The sequence below is a fragment of the Pan troglodytes genome, chromosome 18 (assembly GCF_028858775.2).
Source record: "Pan troglodytes isolate AG18354 chromosome 18, NHGRI_mPanTro3-v2.0_pri, whole genome shotgun sequence".
NCBI classification, from domain to species: Eukaryota; Metazoa; Chordata; class Mammalia; order Primates; family Hominidae; genus Pan; species Pan troglodytes.
The window spans coordinates 72,728,281-72,747,261 of record NC_072416.2 but is presented as its reverse complement, the minus strand read 5'-3'; the positions used below and the strand labels follow the sequence as shown (position 1 = coordinate 72,747,261).

Here is an 18,981-nt window from a genome sequence, read left to right as displayed (position 1 = left end):
CTATAATTTATTGTAGCTTTAATATATGTTCCCCCACTTTGTTCTGCAAAAGTATTTTTTGCTATTTTTGGCATTGTTCTTCATATTAATTTTTTAAAATTAATTTGTTAAGTTCCATGAAAAAAACCTTTGGGATCTTGATTGAAATTGCATTAAAAATTATTATAGGGTAACTTGAGAAGTACCATCTTTATGATAGTCTTTTCAGTCATGAACATTATGTAATATCCTTCCATTTATTCACTGTTTTCTTGTGTCTTTCACAAGTGTATTTTGCTTCATAAAGATCCTGCCTAGCCTTTTACTTTACAGTCACGTGCTGCATAATGACCTTTGGGTCAGTGACAGATTGCATATACGATGGTGGCCCCATAAGATTATAATGGAGCTGAAAATTCTGTTGCGTAAGTGATGTTGTAATCATTGAAATGGCTTAGCGCACTGGGCGTAGTAGCTCACACCTGTAATCCCAGCACTTTGGGAGGCCGAGGCAGGTGGATCACTTGAGGCCAGGAGTTTGAGACCAGCCTGGGCAATATGGTGAAACCCTGTCTCTACTAAAAATACAAAAATTAGCTGGGTGTGTTGGCAGGCGCCGGTCATCTCAGCTACTTGGGAGGCTGAGGCAAGAAATCTCTTGAACCCGGGGGGCGGAGGTAGCAATGAGCCTGGATCACGCCACTGCTCTGCAGCCTAGGCAATGGAGTGAGACTCGGGCTAAAAAAAAAAAAAAAAGTCTTAGCTCAATGCATTACCTTTTCTATGTTTAGATACATAAATACCATTATAGTACAATTGCCTATAGTATTCATTATGGTAACATACTATACAAGTTTGTAGCCTGGGAGCAACAGTATATAGCTTAGGTGTGTAGTAGGCTATACTGTGTAGGTTTCTGTAAGTACATTCTGTAATGTTTACATGACGAAATCACCTAACAACATGTTTCTCTAACATGCCCACATCATTAAGCTGCACATGACTGTATTTCTAGATTGCTGTTAAAATTGTTGTGAATGAATTTTTTAAATTACATTTACTAATCAGTTATCTGATGAGGACTGCTGTTGATCTAATTTTTTTGGTCTTGAGTCCAGCAGCCTTGCTAAACTGTAATCGTTTTGGGGGTTCTCTTAAATTTGCCATAAAAATTAATAAGGGCAGCTTTATCTTTTCCAATTTTCATCTTTTTCTTGCATATCTTACTGGATTGGAATTCTGTGTTTGCATTTCATATTTTGAGACTGTTTTTAGGTACATATAAATATATGATTGTTATTCTTGGTGAATGTGTCCTTTTATGATACATTGTTCCTCGTTATGCCTATTTATGCTTTTTCCTTAATTCTAATTGGTCTTTCCTTTGTTAATATTTGCTTGATGTCTATTTTTGCTCTTTTTAACTTCAGATTCTTTTTTGGGTTATATTATTTGAGTATTTCATGAACAACCAACAGCTTACTGTTTTCTTTTTAATCTAGTAACCTTGGCCTTTTAACATGTCAGTTTAATCTTTTATAATTTGCCGTAGCTGAACACTAGATTAACTCTGTTCTCTTGTTTTGCCTGTGGCATTTTTAGTCCCCATTTTCTAGTAATAGTCAAATTCCTGACCATCACTCCCTGCTTACCCTAAAACCTGTTTCTGGAGAGATTTTTCTCTTTTTATATTTTATTCACTATCATAACATATTTACAGCTTTTTCTCTTTTTATATTTTATTCACTATCATAACATATTTACAGCAAAGAACGTGCATCATAGCATGAACTTAACTCTGCCACCTTGATGGGAAGTCTTCTGTAGCCTTCCTAATCCCCACTTGTTGCTGGCTTTCCCCCTCTAGTTCCCTACTGAAGGAACAGATGCTAAGGAAACAGGCCGAGTTAGAATCAGCACAGTGCCGACTCCAACTGCAGGTCCTCACTGATGAGTGCACTAGGCTTCAAAGGCGTGTTCAGGTACGTTTGTCCTTTCTAATCCAAAGAACTTTTGGAATAGGAATGGAAGAGGAAGCTAATGTTAGTTATGTTCATCTCAGAAACAAATAGGATTTGCCAAGTTGTTTAGGAAATGAACATGACCAACTCCTTATTTTATTTCTGATTAGGGCATCTGTTCAAAACTTACTACATACTTTATGATGAGGTCTACTATAGTCTGAATTTTATTTTATTTTTTTTTTTGAGGCAGAGTCTCACTCTGTCACCTAGGCTGGAGTGCAGTGATGTGATCTCGGCTCACTGCAACCTCTGTCTCCTGGGTTCAAGCGGTTCTCCTGCCTCTGCCTCAGCATCTCGAGGTGCTGGGATTACAGGAGCCCACCACCATGCCCAGCTAATTTTTGTACTTTTAGTAGAGACAGGGTTTCACCATGTTGGCCAGGCTAGTCTTGAACACCTGACTTCAGGTGATCCGCCTGCCTTGGCTTCCCAAAGTGCTGGGATTACAGGCGTAAGCACTGCACCTGGCCTTACAGTCTGAATTTTAGAAAAAATTAAATAGCCAACCAAGAATTCCAAACTTGTTTAAGTAATTTTACCTTCCTAAATCTACCAGTAAAATGAGGGCTTTACCAGGAGTTTGAAGATTACAATGAGCTGTGATTGCACTACTGCACTCCAGCCTGGATGCCATGGATGACAGAGTGAGACCCTGTCTCCTTTTAAGTTTTTTTTTTTTTAAAGGACTTTAAACGAAACCACCATTAAGGACTTTCAACCCTCATATTATGATTCTGTGCTCTCCTTATTTCACTTGCTTGTTGAAATACTGTAAAAACTCAGCAGTTCTGGCCGGGCGCGGTGGCTCACGCCTGTAATCCCAGTGCTTTGGGCGGCTGAGGCGGGTGGATCACCTGAGGTCAGGAGTTCAAGACCAGCCTGGCCAACGTGGTGAAACCCCATCTCTACTAAAAATATTTAAAAATTAGCCGGGCGTGGTAGTGGGTGCATGTAATCCCAGCTACTCAGGAGGCTGAGGCAGAAGTGCTTGAACCCAGGAGATGGAGGTTGCAGTGAGCCAACATGGTCCCACTGCACTCCAGCCTGGGTGACAGAGTGAGACTCCGTCTTAAAAAAAAAAAAAAAAAACTCTGCAGTTCTCTAGGATTCATGTTAACACTTTCATATAATGGATAAGAAATCTTCCTGTAAAAGATCAAGGAATTGTGTTTGAGGGGAATATCAAATTAAAAAGCTTTGTATTTATAAAATCTTTTTCATTTTAGGACTTGCAAAAACTTACGTCACATCAAAGTCAGAATTTACAGCAACCCAGGGGCTCCCAAGCATGGGTCCTGAGCTGCTCACCCTCCAGCCAGGGCCAGCACAAGCACAAGTACCACTTCCAAAAGACCTTCACAGTATCTCAGGCAGGAAACTGCCGGATCATGGCATACTGTGATGCTCTGAGCTGCCTGGTGATATCACAGCCTTCTCCTCAGGCCTCTTTTCTTCCAGGTAAAGAGTCTAGAACCTCAGCTTTCATGTTCTTTATTAGACTCCATGTATTTATTTCCTTGCCTTTTGAAAAATTCAAGACTCAAAGGTTACCAAATCACCTTTCCCTATCAGTTCCTTGTTAATGCAAGTACCCCAGGGTGCTGCAAAGATGTCTTTACTGTCTGTTGACTTCATTCTGTAAATTTATTAACCAAGAGGGTAGAAATACTGATAACCATGATAAAGCAGATGGTGAGGTCCTTCGAAGTGTAGGTTACTGATATAGTCCAAGAAGGACTTATATGTCCTATTCAACTTACAGATTCATTTTAGACTGGAAATGTTTGACAAAACACTGCCCTAAGGGTGAATTCAAGGTGAAACAGTATTTAATATTTACTTTCAGTAGTGTTCAAGTTAACAATTTCCAAATAAGAGAATTTAGGGAGTAAATTGATTATTTTATTAATACTAGGTTAATTTTCTCTCAACATATTTTGTGTTTTTAAGCTTAATTTTAGGTTTTCTAAATGTTGAAAACCAAGTCTTTTCAAATGCTCAATTAAATCATTTCTAAATCTTGCAGATGTTTCTTTCTGCTGTCTTTAGCATAAGACTTCTGCCAACTGCAAGACCCCTTTGCTTTAGCATGGTTGTATAATGTTCCTTTATCCCATCTAAGTTTTTAATAAAAAGATTTATCATCAAATAAAACCAACAAATTGGAAAAATAGCTATTTCCTAATGTTCCCCAAATTGGGAATGTGTTCTGTTCTTTTTTTCTTAACGTGTCCATTCCAGTCCGCTTGATAGTGTACTGGTGTTGATTTGTCCTTGTTCCCCTTAATGATTAACTCGGTGTGTATTTCTGTTACCTTGTTGATTTTTTTTTTTTTCTTTTTGAGATGGAGTCTCACTCTGTTGCGCAGGCTGGAGTGCAGTGGCCTGATCTCAGCTCACTGCAACCTCTGCCTCCTGGATTCAAGAGATTCTCCTGCCTCAGCCTCTGGAGTAGTTGAGACTACAGGTGCATGCCACCATGCCTAGTTAATTTTTTTTTTTTTTTTTTTTTTTTTTAATTTTTTTGAGATGGAGTCTCGCTCTTTCGCCCAGGCCGGACTGCAGTGGCGCTGTCTCTATCTCGGCTCACTGCAAGCTCCACCTCTCGGGTTCACACCATTCTCCTGCCTCAGCCTCCTGAGTAGCTGGGACTACAGGCGCCCGCCACCACACCCGGCTAATTTTTTGTATTTTTAGAAGAGACAGGATTTCACCGTGTTAGCCAGGATGGTCTCAATCTCCTGACCTCATGATCCGCCCGCCTCGGCCTCCCAAAGTGCTGGGATTACAGGCGTGAGCCACCGTGCCCGGCTACGCCTAGTTAATTTTTGTATTTGAAATGGGGTTTTAACATTTTGGTCAGGCTGGTCTCCAACTCCTGACCTCAGGTGATTCACCCATCTCAGCCTCCGAAAGTACTGGGATTACAGGCATGAGCCACCATGCCTGGCCACCTTGTTGATTTAAAGCCTATACCTGCGCCCCCCTCCCCCCCTTTTTTTTCCTCTCTGGCTGTCTTAATTCTGCTAGAAGAAAGTACAGTAAGCCACGTACTTGGTTCCCTGGAGAAGCTGAAGCTATCTTGAATCTAGGATTTGACGTATTTTTAAAGAATTTAACTCAAGTGGGCACAGTGGCTCATGCCTGTAATCCCAGCACTTTGGGAGGCCAAGGCGGGAGGATCGTTTGGGCCCAGGAGTATGAGACCAGTCTGGGCAACATAGTGAGACTCCATCGCTATAAAAAAAATTTTTTTTAACTAGCTTGGTGTGGTGGCACACCTCTCTGGTCCCAGCTACTTGGGAGGCTGAGTTGGGAGGATCGCTTGAGCCTAGGAGATCAAGGCTATTGTGAGCCATGATGGTGCCACTGCACCTTAGCATGGGTGACAGAGTGAGTCCGTGTCTCAAAATATATATATATATAAAGTACTTAGTAAAAAATAAATGTTATCATAGCCTAGTAAGAGAACAGAGTAACAAGAAGTTTTAAAAGGTTATTGGTTTTTGTTGGTTATTTTCCCCCACTTCAGTAATGTGGGTACTTGAAATGTCATCTGTTTCATTTCATTTCAGACAGATGTGACATATCTTGACTGACAAATTATTTATTTTCATTCTCTATTGTTCACTATTCCTTCTGCATCTGGAGTGTCTGTGGTTCTGGTGAAATATTCTCTGTCTCTTAACAGCTTTATTGAAGTATAATTGACAGAGAGTAAACTACATATTTAAAGTATACAATTTGATGACTTTTAACATATGTAATACACCCCTGAAACCATCACTACAATCAAGATAACTTTATTTTTTTTTTTTTGACAGAAGATCTAGTTCTATCTTCCAGGCTGGATGCAGGGAGGGGTGTGATCTCCCGGGCTGGAATGCAGGGAGGGGTGTGATCTCAGCTTATTACAACCTCTGCCTCCTGGGCTCAAGTCATCCTTCCACCTCAGCCTCTTGAGTAACTGGGACTACAGGCTCGCCCCACTACGCCCAGCTAATTCTCGTATTTTTTGTAGCAACAGGGTCTCACCATATTGCCCAGGCTGGTCTCGAACTCATGATCTCAAGCGAGCCACCCACCTCAGCCTCCCAAAGTGCTGGGATTACAGGCGCGAGCTACCATGCTTGGCCATGAACATATGTATTACCGCAAAAGTTTCCCTATGGCCTTTGAGAATCTCACCTGCCCCTCCCTCCTCTCCCATCCCCAGCAGTCTCTGCTTTTTGTTACTACAGATGAGTTTGCATTTTCTAGAATTTTACATAAATAGAATCATATAGTGTTACCATTTTTTGGTCTGACTTCTTTCTCGCTGCATAATTTTTTATTGTATATATTAGTAGTTAATTCCTTTTTAACGGGTGGTATTCCATCACATGTGTATACAGTAGGTTTGTTTATCCATTTACCTGGACATTTGGAATGGGTTATACTTTTTCTTTTTTTTTTTTTTTCTTCTCTTCATTGTCATGAAGCAAGCATGGGTTGTACTTTTTTTTCTTTTCTTTTTTTTTTTTCTGAGACGGAGTTTTGCTCTGGTTGCCCACGCTGGAGTGTAGTGGTGCGATCTTGGCTCACTACAACCTCCGCCTCCTGGGTTCAAGCGATTCTCCTGCCTCAGCCTCCCGAATAGCTGGGATTACAGGAACTTGCCACCACGCCTGGCTAATTTTTTGTGTTTTAGTAGAGACAGGGTTTCACTGTGTTGGCCAGGCTTGTCTTGAACTCCTGACCTCAGGTAATCCACCTGCCTCGGCCTCCCAAAGTGCTGGGATTGCAGAGGTGAGACACCATGCCCGGCCTGGGTTGTACTTTTTTAAATGAATCATAGGCCAGGTGCGGTGGCTCATGCCTGTAATCCCAGCACTTTGGGAGGCTGAGGCGAGCAGATCACCAGGAGGCAGAGGTTGTTGTGAGCTGAGGTTACGCCACTGCATTCCAGCCTGGGCAACTCTCAAAAATAAATGAATAAATTATAACACTAGAGAATTTTTGTTTGACCAGCTGGTTCCCAAGGACTTATACGCCAAGAAAGGTGGACGAAGGAGCTACTTGAAAAAGTAGTTTGAATTGCCCTAGGTTCACTTTCAGTGATCCATTTCATACTATTTTGCCTTTTTCAGGCTTTGGTGTTAAGATGTTGAGTACTGCCAACATGAAGAGCAGTCAGTACATTCCGATGCATGGCAAACAGATCCGTGGACTGGCATTTAGCAGTTACCTCAGAGGCTTGCTACTCTCTGCTTCCCTAGACAACACTATTAAACTGACCAGGTGAGTGATTTGGGGAAGAAGGTGGAGACTGGGCTCTTTGGTGTTGAGTAGCATGGAATTTGTATCAGTGTTATGATGACCTTAGCTCTGTTTGTTGTTGTTGTTGTTGTTTTGTTTTGTTTTGTTTTGTTTTTTTGAGATGGAGTCTCGCTCTGTCACCCAGGCTGGAGTGCAGTGGTGGGATCTCGGCTCACTGCAAGCTCTGCCTTCCGGGTTCAGGCCATTCTCCTGCCTCAGCCTCCCGAGTAGCTAGGACTACAGGCGCCTGCAACCACGCCTGGCTAATATTTTCTATTTTTTTAGTAGAGACGGGGTTTCACTGTGTTAGCCAGGATGGGCTCAATCTCCTGACCTCATGATCCGCCCGCCTCGGCCTCCTGAAGTGCTGGGGTTACAGGCGTGAGCCACTGCGCCCAGCCGACGTTAGCTCTGTTTTTTTGGTCTGAGACTGTGTCTTCTGAGATCCATTTAAAATATATTGCTTTTAGAAGTGGGCACAGAAGGTTACAAAACTGTATGTTTCCTGTTTCTTTGAAACTAGGTATATTACAAAATATGTCTTAAGTATATTTTAAGGAGATGAGAATAAAACTCTAAAGTTGGTGGAGACCAGGCGTGGTGGCTCACGCCTGTAATCCTAGCACTTTGTGAGGCCGAGGCAGGCGATTAGCTGAGGTCAGGGGTTTGAGACCAGCCTGGCCAACATGGTGAAACCCCGTCTTTAAAGTTTGTGGAATGACAGGATGGAGGAAGCTTTGGTGCCTGACATCAGAGTCGCCATACCAGGTTGGTACTGTTTACTCCTGGTCCTGGTCTGTTACCTGGATAATTCTGTGTAACAGAGATGTTCACCAAGCACTCACTGCCCTTGGGTACCATGATGACTTCTTTTATACCCTTAGTCACAGCGTTTTATCTGTCACATGCTCTGTGAGTACTATGAACCAGATGTGAGTGTGCTCCATGCCTTTATAAGTATTGTTTTAAAAATAAGGTAGAAAAATGTTACATACCAGAGTGTTGGTTGGGTTATTATTTATTTATTTTTGAGAGAGAGAGAGAGAGAGAGAGTCTCACTCTGTCACCCATGCTGGAGTACAGTGGCATGATCTTAGCTCACTGCAACTTCCGCATCCCGGAGTTCAAGTGATTCTCCTGCCTCAGCCTCCCGAGTAGCTGGGATTACAGGTGCATGCCACCACACCTGGCTAATTTTTGTATTTTTAGTTTCACCATGTTGGCCAGGCTGGTCTCAAACTCCTGACCTCAAGTGATCTGTCTGCCTCACAATCCCAAAGTGCTGGGATTACAGGCATGAGCCACCATGTCCAGCCCTTTTAATTTATTATTTTATTTCCTTAGAACTCAAGAGGAAAACCTGTGGCCCCCAAAACAAATGTTATGGAATTTAAAGGAGTTACCTGGGCAGATTCTAGAAAAAATAGGGAATCCAGATAGTTTGGGTGTATGAGTGTGTTCTCAGTAAGGATTAATGATCATTTAAATGATAATCTTTACATCTTTGTCATGTATTTGATTTTCTTAATGCAGTTGTAAAAGTCTTTTGTAACTCCACAGCCTGGAGACAAATACCGTGGTCCAGACTTATAATGCTGGACGTCCTGTCTGGAGCTGTTGCTGGTGTCTTGATGAGGCTAACTACATCTATGCTGGACTGGCCAATGGTTCAATTCTGGTATATGACGTGCGAAACACGAGCAGTCATGTGCAGGAGTTAGTAGCTCAGAAAGCCAGGTAGGGAGCCACTCACTCTTTTCCTGGTGGTAGCAGCTTTCTCTTGGCTTATTATTGTGTTAATCGTCTCTTCAGTGGGTGTTCCACAGTTAGTCAGAAATCCTCACAAATTTTTTGAAGATCCACTTGATCTCACTTCAGAATCAATAACATTCTTATTAATAAGAGTTTGTGTTCATGCTATTTCATATGACGGAGAGTTCTGGTACAAGTATAGCCAGGTTCATAGTAATCATCTAACATGGCAAAATAGAGTCAGATCTATATTCAGAACCCAGCTCCACTACTTAGAAGTTGTGTGACCTTAGTTGTATTTTCTTGGCCCACTGTGAGCCTAATCTGTAAAATCTGGTCAATGTAGACTTGCTTTAATAGCCACATGTCGTTGGGTGCGGTGGCTTACGCCTGTAATCCCAGCACTTTGGGAAGACGAGGCGGACAGATCAGGAGGTCAGGAATTCAAGACCAGCCTGACCAACGTGGTAAAACCCCGTCTCTACTAAAAATACAAAAAAATATTAGCCATGCGTGGTGGCACACGCCTGTAATCCCAGCTACTCAGAAGGCCGAGGCAGAAGAATCTCTTGAGCCTTGGAGGCGGAGGTTGCAGTGAGCCGAGATTGCGCCGTTGCACTCCAGTCTGGGCAACAGAGTGAGACGCCATCTCAAGAAAAAAAAAAATAGCCACATGTCTAGCACATTGGAAGAGATCAATTAAGGGTAACCTAATCAAAAGTGATTTAAAACTTCCCTAATCCAAAGCTAAACCAACTTGTTTGAAGATACCATATTATTATTATTTATCATTTAATCCAGTTATGAGATTGAGAAGTTTATAAAGTCAGCCCAAGTTCTGAGGATGGATGGCTACCAGCACCACTCTGTCTTAGAATGTGTTGAGCTGCCCTGTAGGTATAAAGTTATCAAAAAGGGAGTAGGGTCTGTGACCTGGCCAAAATCTAAAGTATCTTAACAGAAAATTTATGTTTCCAACTGGATATATTAAAAAGAGCAAGGAGAGCCAAACATAAAGATATCACTAAAGTAATAATTCTTTACTGAAACCTAGGCCCAAATAGAGTAGACAGTAAAATATGGCAAGGTTTTTTTTTTGTTGTTGGTGGTAGTGTTTTTTTTGTTTTGTTTTGTTTTTTTAAGATGGTGTCTCACTCTGTCACCCAGGCTGGAGTGCAGTGGCACAGTCTTGGATCACTGCATCCTCCACCTCCCGAGTAGCTGGGACTATAGGCGTGTGCCACCACACCTGACTAACTTTTGTATTTTTAGTAGAGATGGGGTTTCACCATATTGGCCAGGCTGGTCTCAAACCGGTGACCTCAAGTGATTCTCCCACCTCGGCTTCCCGAAGTGCTGGGATTACAGGCGTGAGCCACCTTGCCCAGCCAAACACAGCAAGTTTTAAAATAGCAAGGAAAGAATATTTGTATGTAGTGTTCATTTTTATTTTTGTTTACTTTGATTACCTTTATTGTGACAGGGAAAATAAAATAAAACAGGCAAAGTAGACACTTTGGCAACTTTGGCATGAACGAGTTCATAGCAGAAATGAGTTGATAGGAACACAGTCTGAAGGATGATATTTCTGAGAGAATTCTTGGCGCATAGTCCTGGTCATATGCTTGCAGAAGGAAATTTAGAAAACCTAAAACAGTCCTGTTTCTGAATTAAAATGTAGCTGCTTTTAGCTATAGTTTAATTGTGGGGTCTGTCAACTACAACTTGGGATCTTTATTTTGTTATGTATATAAGCTTTGTTTCTTTCCTGACTTTTCTTATGTGGCTAAACCCATTTCCAGAAGCTTCACATCAGTCAAGCTTCATAGTAATTGTGATCTTGTATCCCTTAAATTTCCTAGTTCTTTTTTTCCTTTTCTTTTAGAGCATCTGGTATCTCACCTGAAATTAGTTGCAGAATATTATATGTATGTCCTTTTGTTTCTACAGAGAGGGTTGATAATTTTTATCAGATATCAGAGGATAGTGACTAAAGGCGTTTAACCTCCTCTGTAGAGGTGGGAATGTGCTTGAGGTCTGGTAGTGGAGTCTGGAGCCGTCCGAGTTTTGGAATGTGAGATACAGTTTCCTTACTTTCCTTTCAGATGCCCACTGGTCTCCCTGTCATACATGCCCAGAGCTGCCTCAGCTGCATTTCCATATGGTGGGGTGCTGGCTGGAACCTTGGAGGATGCTTCATTCTGGGAACAGAAAATGGACTTTTCTCATTGGCCTCATGTGCTGCCCTTGGAGCCAGGGGGCTGCATAGACTTTCAGACAGAGAACAGCTCCCGGCACTGTCTTGTGACCTACAGGCCTGGTGAGTAGTGCTGGGGTCTCCCATAGCTTATTTGGGAGCACAGTGGTAGAGAAAAGGGAAGGAGGGTTTGATCCTACCCTTTGGGTGGCTTTGGTACCGCTCACAGGCTAACAAGGTGTGTTGTAGCTCTTGCTACTACAGGGAGTATGGTGGCTCCAAGCTCCCCCACAGAGCCTGCCTCCCTGCTCCTTACGTGTGAGGACTGGAGCATATTCTGCCAGGTACTCCTGGAAGTGAATTAGCCACTTAGGAGCCCCTACAGTTTAGAACAGTAGTGGAACAAGGGGGCCAGCTCTAGGTCATTGAGCCACCTTGAGATCACTTTCGTATCTTCTGCCTGCCTCTTACTTCCCCTGAGAGAAAGGCCCAGATTAGGGCAGCTATGTAGTACCCCGGCTGGCATACTGAAATGGACAACAGTGGTTGTGTGTGCCCAGCCAGCTGAACATCTCTGCCTCTGGAATCAGAGGTGGAACCCATAACAGCAGACTGTGCTTCATTCACAGGTTCTTTCTAGGCTAAGCGGCATGAATCTAAATTCCTGGTAAACTGTACTGATGGTCAGTGTTCTAGGTTTTTTCTTTCTAATTTGGTCTTGAGGTCTCTGTCAGGAGAGTGGCTATAAACTCTAGCCCTGTCCTGCCAAACACTAGGGAGTTCGTTGTGGGTGTTCATAGTTTGCCTTTCACAGGATACTCCTTTGTCCTGGCAGATGGCCTAATGCCTGCCTGACCCATGACCAGATGTCCCTCTCACAGGAAACTTGTTTATACTGGCAGGTACCCTTGTGGCTCTTTTCTGAACTGTGTCTAGTTCATTTCCCTTGAGATAGTGACTCTCTAGAAGAGCCCTGACTAGGAAACAAGTTAGGTTCAGGTGTGTTGGTCAGGTGAGACACAAAGGAGGCAGTGCACAAAACACAGGAAATAACGGAATCAGCTTACTTGACAGATCCCACAGAGAAGAGGGCAGCATGCTTCAGGGGCCAATGGGAAGAAGGGGGAGCCATCCAGGACAGGCCTGCTCCCTTAGGGGTGGGGTAGGGGTGGAGGGGAGGGACAAGTGGGCTATATTTCAAACCTCTGCTCAGGGAAGGGGTGTTTTAACTAGGCCAAAGTTGACAGGGTACATCTGGGTTTCAAATAATTTATGCTAGCCCTAAAAACAGATGCTGAGGTAACAACTGTATTAAACAAATTTGTAACAGTCAGGCAGATGTATAGTCAGAGTTAGTCATTAAATGCTCACACTTCTGCTAGTTGTGGGTGGGTCTACTCATGTTTTTAAGTTTCGTTTGAGCTGAGAAACATCCCAGTACCACTTCAGACCCTTTGGCTCTTCGTTATCCCACAGCTCTGCTGTCTCCAAGACTGATTTGCTGTGACTGGTATACAAAGCCTGGGGGTCCTATTTTGTTATCTTGCTTTTGTTTGCCTCCCAGCAGAATTTCAGATACATGTTTCCCTTTCTGTAATAGCATGCTTTCACTTTATAAAAATGTGCAGTCCCAGGGGCTAATGAGGTTCTCACTGGGGGAAGGGAAAAACCTTTTACTGAGAATTCTTGAGAGAGAAATCCCCTAGCAGAGGTCTGGCAGGAGACTGATTTTACTAAAACAGATAACTCACTCTCAGAATTGTTTTTCTCTTAAGCAAAAAGCTATTGTAGATAACTTGATTCCTAGCCTACGGTTCTAAATTTCACAGATGCTAGCCTACGGTTCTAAATTTCATTGATGCTGTGATATTGTTCTTTCATTTGTTTTGTAACTGTTCTTGATGGTTTAATGCATTTATGGCTTTTCCATCCAACTAGGTTGTAAGTGTGTGAGGTTTGGGTACTTGGTTAATTTTTTGTGTAGCATCCCCATGGTGCAGCACTGATTTCTCTGTCCCATAGATAAAAATCACACCACCATACGAAGTGTGCTGATGGAAATGTCCTACCGACTGGATGACACTGGAAATCCAATCTGCTCCTGCCAGCCTGTACATACATTTTTTGGAGGACCTACTTGCAAACTATTGACCAAAAATGCCATTTTCCAAAGCCCAGAGAATGATGGCAACATCCTGGTGTGTACTGGGGATGAAGCAGCAAATTCTGCCCTGGTGAGCCTGTTACTTTTTTACTTTCATATAAAAAGTAGTTTTGCTTAAAATATTGGTAAGGGAAAACATGAACTTTTTTTACAGAAGCTCATAAAGCAAAAAAGTGTAAGTTCTGCTCTGTAATCCCACATATCCGCATATGTGTGTATGTGAGATTGCTTGGTTTCCATGAGTCGTGCTTTCCGTATTGCTTTGTAGATCTTGACTGAACTGCTGCAACCTCTATTTCTTGGGCTCAAGTGATTCTCCTGCCTCAGCCTCCTGAGTAGCTGGGATTACAGGCACCCACGACCATGCCCGACTGATTTTTGTATTTTTAGTAGAGACAGGATTTCACCGTGTTGGCCAGGCTGGTCTGGAACTCCTGACCTCAAGTGATCTACCGGCCTTGGCCTCCCAAAGTGCTGGGATTACAGGCATGAGCCATTGCACCCAGCTGAGATGTTCTTGAACCTGAGTCTGATTAAGGCCTAGAGTAGCACTGTCCAGTACAGTCACACTAGTCACATGAGCACTTAAAGTGTGCTTAGTGCCAAGGAAGAACTTAATGTTTAATTTTAATCAAGTTAAATATAAACTTGTGTGACTAGAGGCCACCATATTGTATAGTGCCACTCTAGAAGCTAGCGCTAACTTTCATTGACTGCAGTTGCAGGGAATAGAGGAGAACAAGTTTAATGATAGCACAGAAAGCATATACACAAGTCCGGGTTGTGGGCGTTCTATAAGACAGCTGATCTGGCTTCCACAACAAGTCAATGGCAGAAGAAAAAATGTTGGATTATAGGCGTGAGCCATTGCGCCTGGTCCGTCCTTTTTTTTTTTTCTTGAGACGGTCTCGCTCTGTTACCCAGGCTGGAGTGCAGAGGCGCAATCTCGGCTCACTGCCACCTCCACCTCCCAGGTTCAAGCAATTCTTGTGCCTCAGCTTCCCAAGTAGCTGGGTGCACACCAACCATACCCGGCTAATTTTTGTATTTTTAGTAGAGACAGGGTTTTGCCATGTTTCCCAGGCTGGTCTCAAACTCCTGGGCTCAAGCAGTCTTCTCACCTCAGCCTCACAGACTACTAAGATTACAAGCATGAGCCACCGTGCTCTCTACCTTTTTTTTTCTGTCCCTCTCTACTTTTTTTTTTTGAGACAGGGTCTTGCTCTGTCGCCCAGGCTAGAGTGCAGAGGTGCAATCTTGGCTTACTACAACCTCCACCTCCTGGGTTCAAGTGATTCTTGTGCTTCAGCCTCCCAAGTAGCTGGAACTATGGGTGTGTGCCACCATGCCCGGCTAGCTCTACTTTTTAATACTTCAAAATATTTTTCATTTCTTTTTGTTTGTTTGTTTGTTTGTTTTTAAGCAACAGTATCTTGCTCAGTCCAGGCTGGAGTACAGTAGTGCAATCATGGTTCACTGTAGCCTCAAACTCCTCAGCTTAAGCAATCCTCCTTCAGCCTCTTGAGTAGCTGGGACTGCCGGCATGCACCACTACACCTGGCTAATTTTTTCTTGTAGAGATGGGAATCTTGCTGTCTTGCCCCAGCTGGTCTCAATCTCCTATCCTCAAGCTGTCCTCCCATCTCAGACTCCCAAAGTGTTGGAATTACAGGTGTGAGACACCATGCCTGGCCAATAATAAATTTTTAGAGGCCAGACGCGGTGGCTCACGCCTGTAATCCCAGCACTTTGGGAGGCCAAGGTGGGTGGATCACCTGAGGTCAGGAGTTCAAGACCAGCCTGGCCAACATGGTGAAACCCGTCTCTACCAAAAATACAAGAAAATTAGCCGGGCGTGGTGGCAGGCACCTGTAGTCCCAGCTACTTGGGAGGCTGAGGCATGAGAATCGCTGGAACCCAGGAGGCAGATGTTGCAGTAAGCCAAGATCGCGTCACTGCACTCCAGCCTGGGTGACAAGAGTGAGACTCTGTCTCAAAGAAAAAAAAAGGTGAGTTCCATGAGGGCAAAGACAGGGACTTTATCTTATTGACCCTTCTGTCCCTAGAAGAGGGTGGCACATTGAATGAATGGAAGCTGGGCTTTATTTCAGATCCACTTACAGGTAGACTAATTGCTGATTACAGTAGGTGAGGCTGTACTTGACCTATGTCAGGTGTGCTGACTTTGAACAACCTTGCAAAGGTTAGGGACAGCCTGCTTTGCTCTCCAGGTAGTGTTCTCTCTGCAGCCTTTCAGACTTGTTGGATGATGTAGAAAGGAAGTCCCTTCGTGTACTGACTGACTCCTGACCCTTCCCTCTGCTTGTGTTCTTTAGCTGTGGGATGCTGCCAGTGGCTCGTTGCTCCAGGACCTACAGACCGATCAGCCTGTGTTGGACATCTGCCCATTTGAGGTGAACCATAACAGCTACTTGGCTACCTTAACAGAGAAGATGGTCCACATCTATAAGTGGGAGTGACTGTGGTCTCGAAACCTTGAAGGCATGCTGCTGGTTAGATGTTGTTTGCTAGCGCCTAGCAGCCCCAAGCAAGATCCCTGTTTATTGTCTGCAGTCTAGAACATTGGGAATCATGGTTTGTTTGCATTAGTATGATTCTAGGACCCTAGGTCACTGAGACACTACAGATTGTGTATCTGTTATGTCCACTAAAAGAGTAATTGATGGGTACTTTATCTACATTATCCATTTCTTGGGTTTAAAGCCTTCATTAACCATTACTGTATGTTGGAAATTCTTATTTTCTTTATTTTCTTTGTGACTTTCTGGACCTTAGAGACTGTCCTCTCATCATCTAGGATGTGAGTGGGCATCAAGCATTTTCTGGGGAATATGACATCCCATCTGAGTTGTCCTGTCACTTAGGTATCCTTGAAGGGACTAACCATCATCTTGATACTGATTTGATGCAACGTAGATGTAAAAGAGTATTATTTAGTTGAACACAAGAGGGCACTGTAGAACCTTGTGTCCGGTTTATTTCTGACCTTGAAGGCTGACAATCTTTTAGTAACTTGTCTCATCTCCACACAAGTGTATGATAGAGCACACCTGGGTGTGCTTTGTGGCAACAACACTTGTGTTCCAGGTGTGAAGTGCTGGGACATTGGCAGGCCCAGTGATGGAAGCAGCTAGTGAACGATTCCCTTTGCTAATGCTTAGTGCATTAAGTTCATTGCTTTGCGAAAGGTAAGGAAAGAGGCCAGTTGTTTGAGCGGTGGGGAAGATTTTGTTTTTTCTAGCCAGCTTAGGATCTCAGGATTGGTTTTATCCAAGCTAGTGCTTTGAAGAACACTATCTCTCGCCAGGAAAAGATGATTGATAGGTCAAAGCTTTCACTTGAGTCTCCCCTAGTGTCAGAGATCAGGAGAAAAGACATAAGAGAATTTACAAAAGCTATTCAGACTGCTATTGAAAACATGAGAAGAACTTGTCTCCCATTTTGAGAGTTCCTATCTAAATAAAGCCAATCCCTCAGACTGAGGGGCTGTTCTTAAGTGTTCTTTATACATTCCAGTTATCCAATTAAAGCCTTCCCCATGTGAAGCTGATGTTTGATTCCAGTTTCCTTTGATTTGCCTCCCTAACCTTTTCTAGGGCTCAGTTTGTATTTCTTTGCCTTGCCTCAGACTACTTTGCCAACCACTTCCACAACAGAATATGCTTCAAGATTTGGGCAGGTCAGTGTCCTGTTCATGGGAGAAAATGGCTTAACAGTCTGATTTTCTCAAATGATTATTGAAGAGTTGTTATCGTTTTTATTATAAAACACTTCTAACCTGTCAATTCAGGAGCTGTTTCTAGGATCTTTCTCTCCGGCAAGGGGTTGTTGCACTAGATTTCCCCAGAGTTCCAAGTTCTAGTTGTGCCTTTTAATGACCCTTTAATATTTTAGGACATAATTTTTTCCTTTTTTAAATTTTTTGTAGAAATAGATGTTTCACTACGTTGTCCAGGCTGGTCTTGGACTCCTGGCCTCAAGCAATCCTCCCATCTCAGCATCCTAAAGTGCCAAAATTATAGGCGTGAGCCACTGCACCCGGCCCCTATTTGAAGACGTCTTTTGTAAAAGCTAGCTTCTAGAACCTGAGAAAAGCTCTTTTCTTAGAGGAGATACTCCTTTTGATATGTTAATGATTAAGAGTGGTTGCCCAGGCCTAGTTTCAGTGGCAGAATAGGATTGGAATTAAAAAGCGGAACTCATCTGGCTTCAACAGATTGCCACCAAGAGGATACAGGTGGTCAGGTCCTGGCTGGCTTTGTCTTTGGGCCTGGGCAGGCTTAGGATTTGACTTTCTTTGAAGTACCTGATGCTGACTGATTCCACTAATAGTAGGAAGCAAGAGACTTAACTATGAGGGACGTTATGTGAATCTAAAGTCTTACCAGTCCTTGCATTAGTACATTAAATTTGGATGTTTTGGAAGCAAATTCATATGATCGTGAGTGATTTCTCCAAAGAAAAAAAGCCTTGTCCAGCCTGACCAACATGGTGAAACCCCATCTCTACTAAAAATACAAAAATCAACTGGGTGCAGTGGTGCGCATGCCTGTAGTCCCAGCTACTTGGGAGGCTGAGGCAGGAGAATTGCTTGAACCCTGGGAGGCAGAGGTTGCAGTGAGTCGAGATCGCGCCACTGCACTCCAGCCTGGGTGACAGAGCAAGACTCCATCTCAAAAAAACAAAAAACAAACAAAAAAAAAACCCTGATGCCATTCCCATTCCCCGTTGTAGGACATCACATTTATAAATCCAGGCTTTAGTCTTCTGGGCTCCACCAGTCTCTGCCCCACCATATTCCTTTGTCACTACCTCTAAGTTTTTTCCCCCACTTGAGGATTTGGAGTTAAACGAACTCAAAATGTCTTGTCATTGTATGTATTCTTGCCCCTGCTTTGAAAACAGGGCCATGGGAACTCTCTGTTTATGCCCTGTTTTAATGTTTCTGTTTTATGTTTTAATGTTAATATGAAAATAAAGAATTTGCTATGTATAATGGCTCCTAGTGCCTTTTGTCTCTTTGACTTCTAGAGGCAGGAACATGTCTGCCTCTTGGGAGAGGGATATAATCCCAACCTGGTAGATTTCTCGGGTTTGTTTGTTTGTTTTTTGAGACGGAATCTTGCTCTGTAGCCCTAGCTGGAGTGCAGTGGCGCCATCTTGGCTCACTGCAAACTCCGCCTCCTAGGTTCAAGAGATTCTCCTGTCTCAGCCTCCTGAGTAGCTGAGATTACAGGTGTGCGCCATCATGCTCGGCTAATTTTTGTATTTTTAGTAGAGACAGGTTTCAGCATGTTGGTCAGGCTGGTCTCAAACTTCTGACCTTGTGATCTGCCTGCCTCAGCCTCCCAAAGTGCTGGGATTACAGGCGTGAGCTACCGCACCCGGCCTTTTTTTTTTTTTTTTTTAACTGAATCTCACTCTGTTGTCCCAGGCTGGAGTGCAGTGGTTCAATCTCAGCTCACTGCAACCTCTGCCTCCCGGGTTCAAGCGATTCCCCTGCCTCATTCCTCTCCAGTACCTGGGAGTTACAGGCGCCTGCAACC

At 43.3% G+C, this 18,981-nt stretch overlaps 1 protein-coding gene across 6 annotated transcripts in view; it reads left to right on the top strand.

Moving 5' to 3' along the window:
- The window catches only part of RFWD3 (ring finger and WD repeat domain 3), a 45,595-nt gene extending 27,164 nt beyond the window's left edge, over positions 1–18,431 (top strand). For all 6 annotated transcript variants that reach the window (XM_001137409.8, XM_016930163.4, XM_063797429.1 and 3 more), the window contains 7 exons: positions 1,847–1,961; positions 3,230–3,461; positions 7,133–7,283; positions 8,862–9,038; positions 11,159–11,373; positions 13,273–13,484; positions 15,751–18,431. In XM_001137409.8, the coding sequence (XP_001137409.2) occupies positions 1,847–1,961; positions 3,230–3,461; positions 7,133–7,283; positions 8,862–9,038; positions 11,159–11,373; positions 13,273–13,484; positions 15,751–15,894 (1,246 nt within the window). In that variant the 3' untranslated portion in view covers positions 15,895–18,431. The remainder of the gene's footprint in view (positions 1–1,846; positions 1,962–3,229; positions 3,462–7,132; positions 7,284–8,861; positions 9,039–11,158; positions 11,374–13,272; positions 13,485–15,750) is intronic.
- The last annotated feature ends 550 nt before the right edge of the window (positions 18,432–18,981 follow it).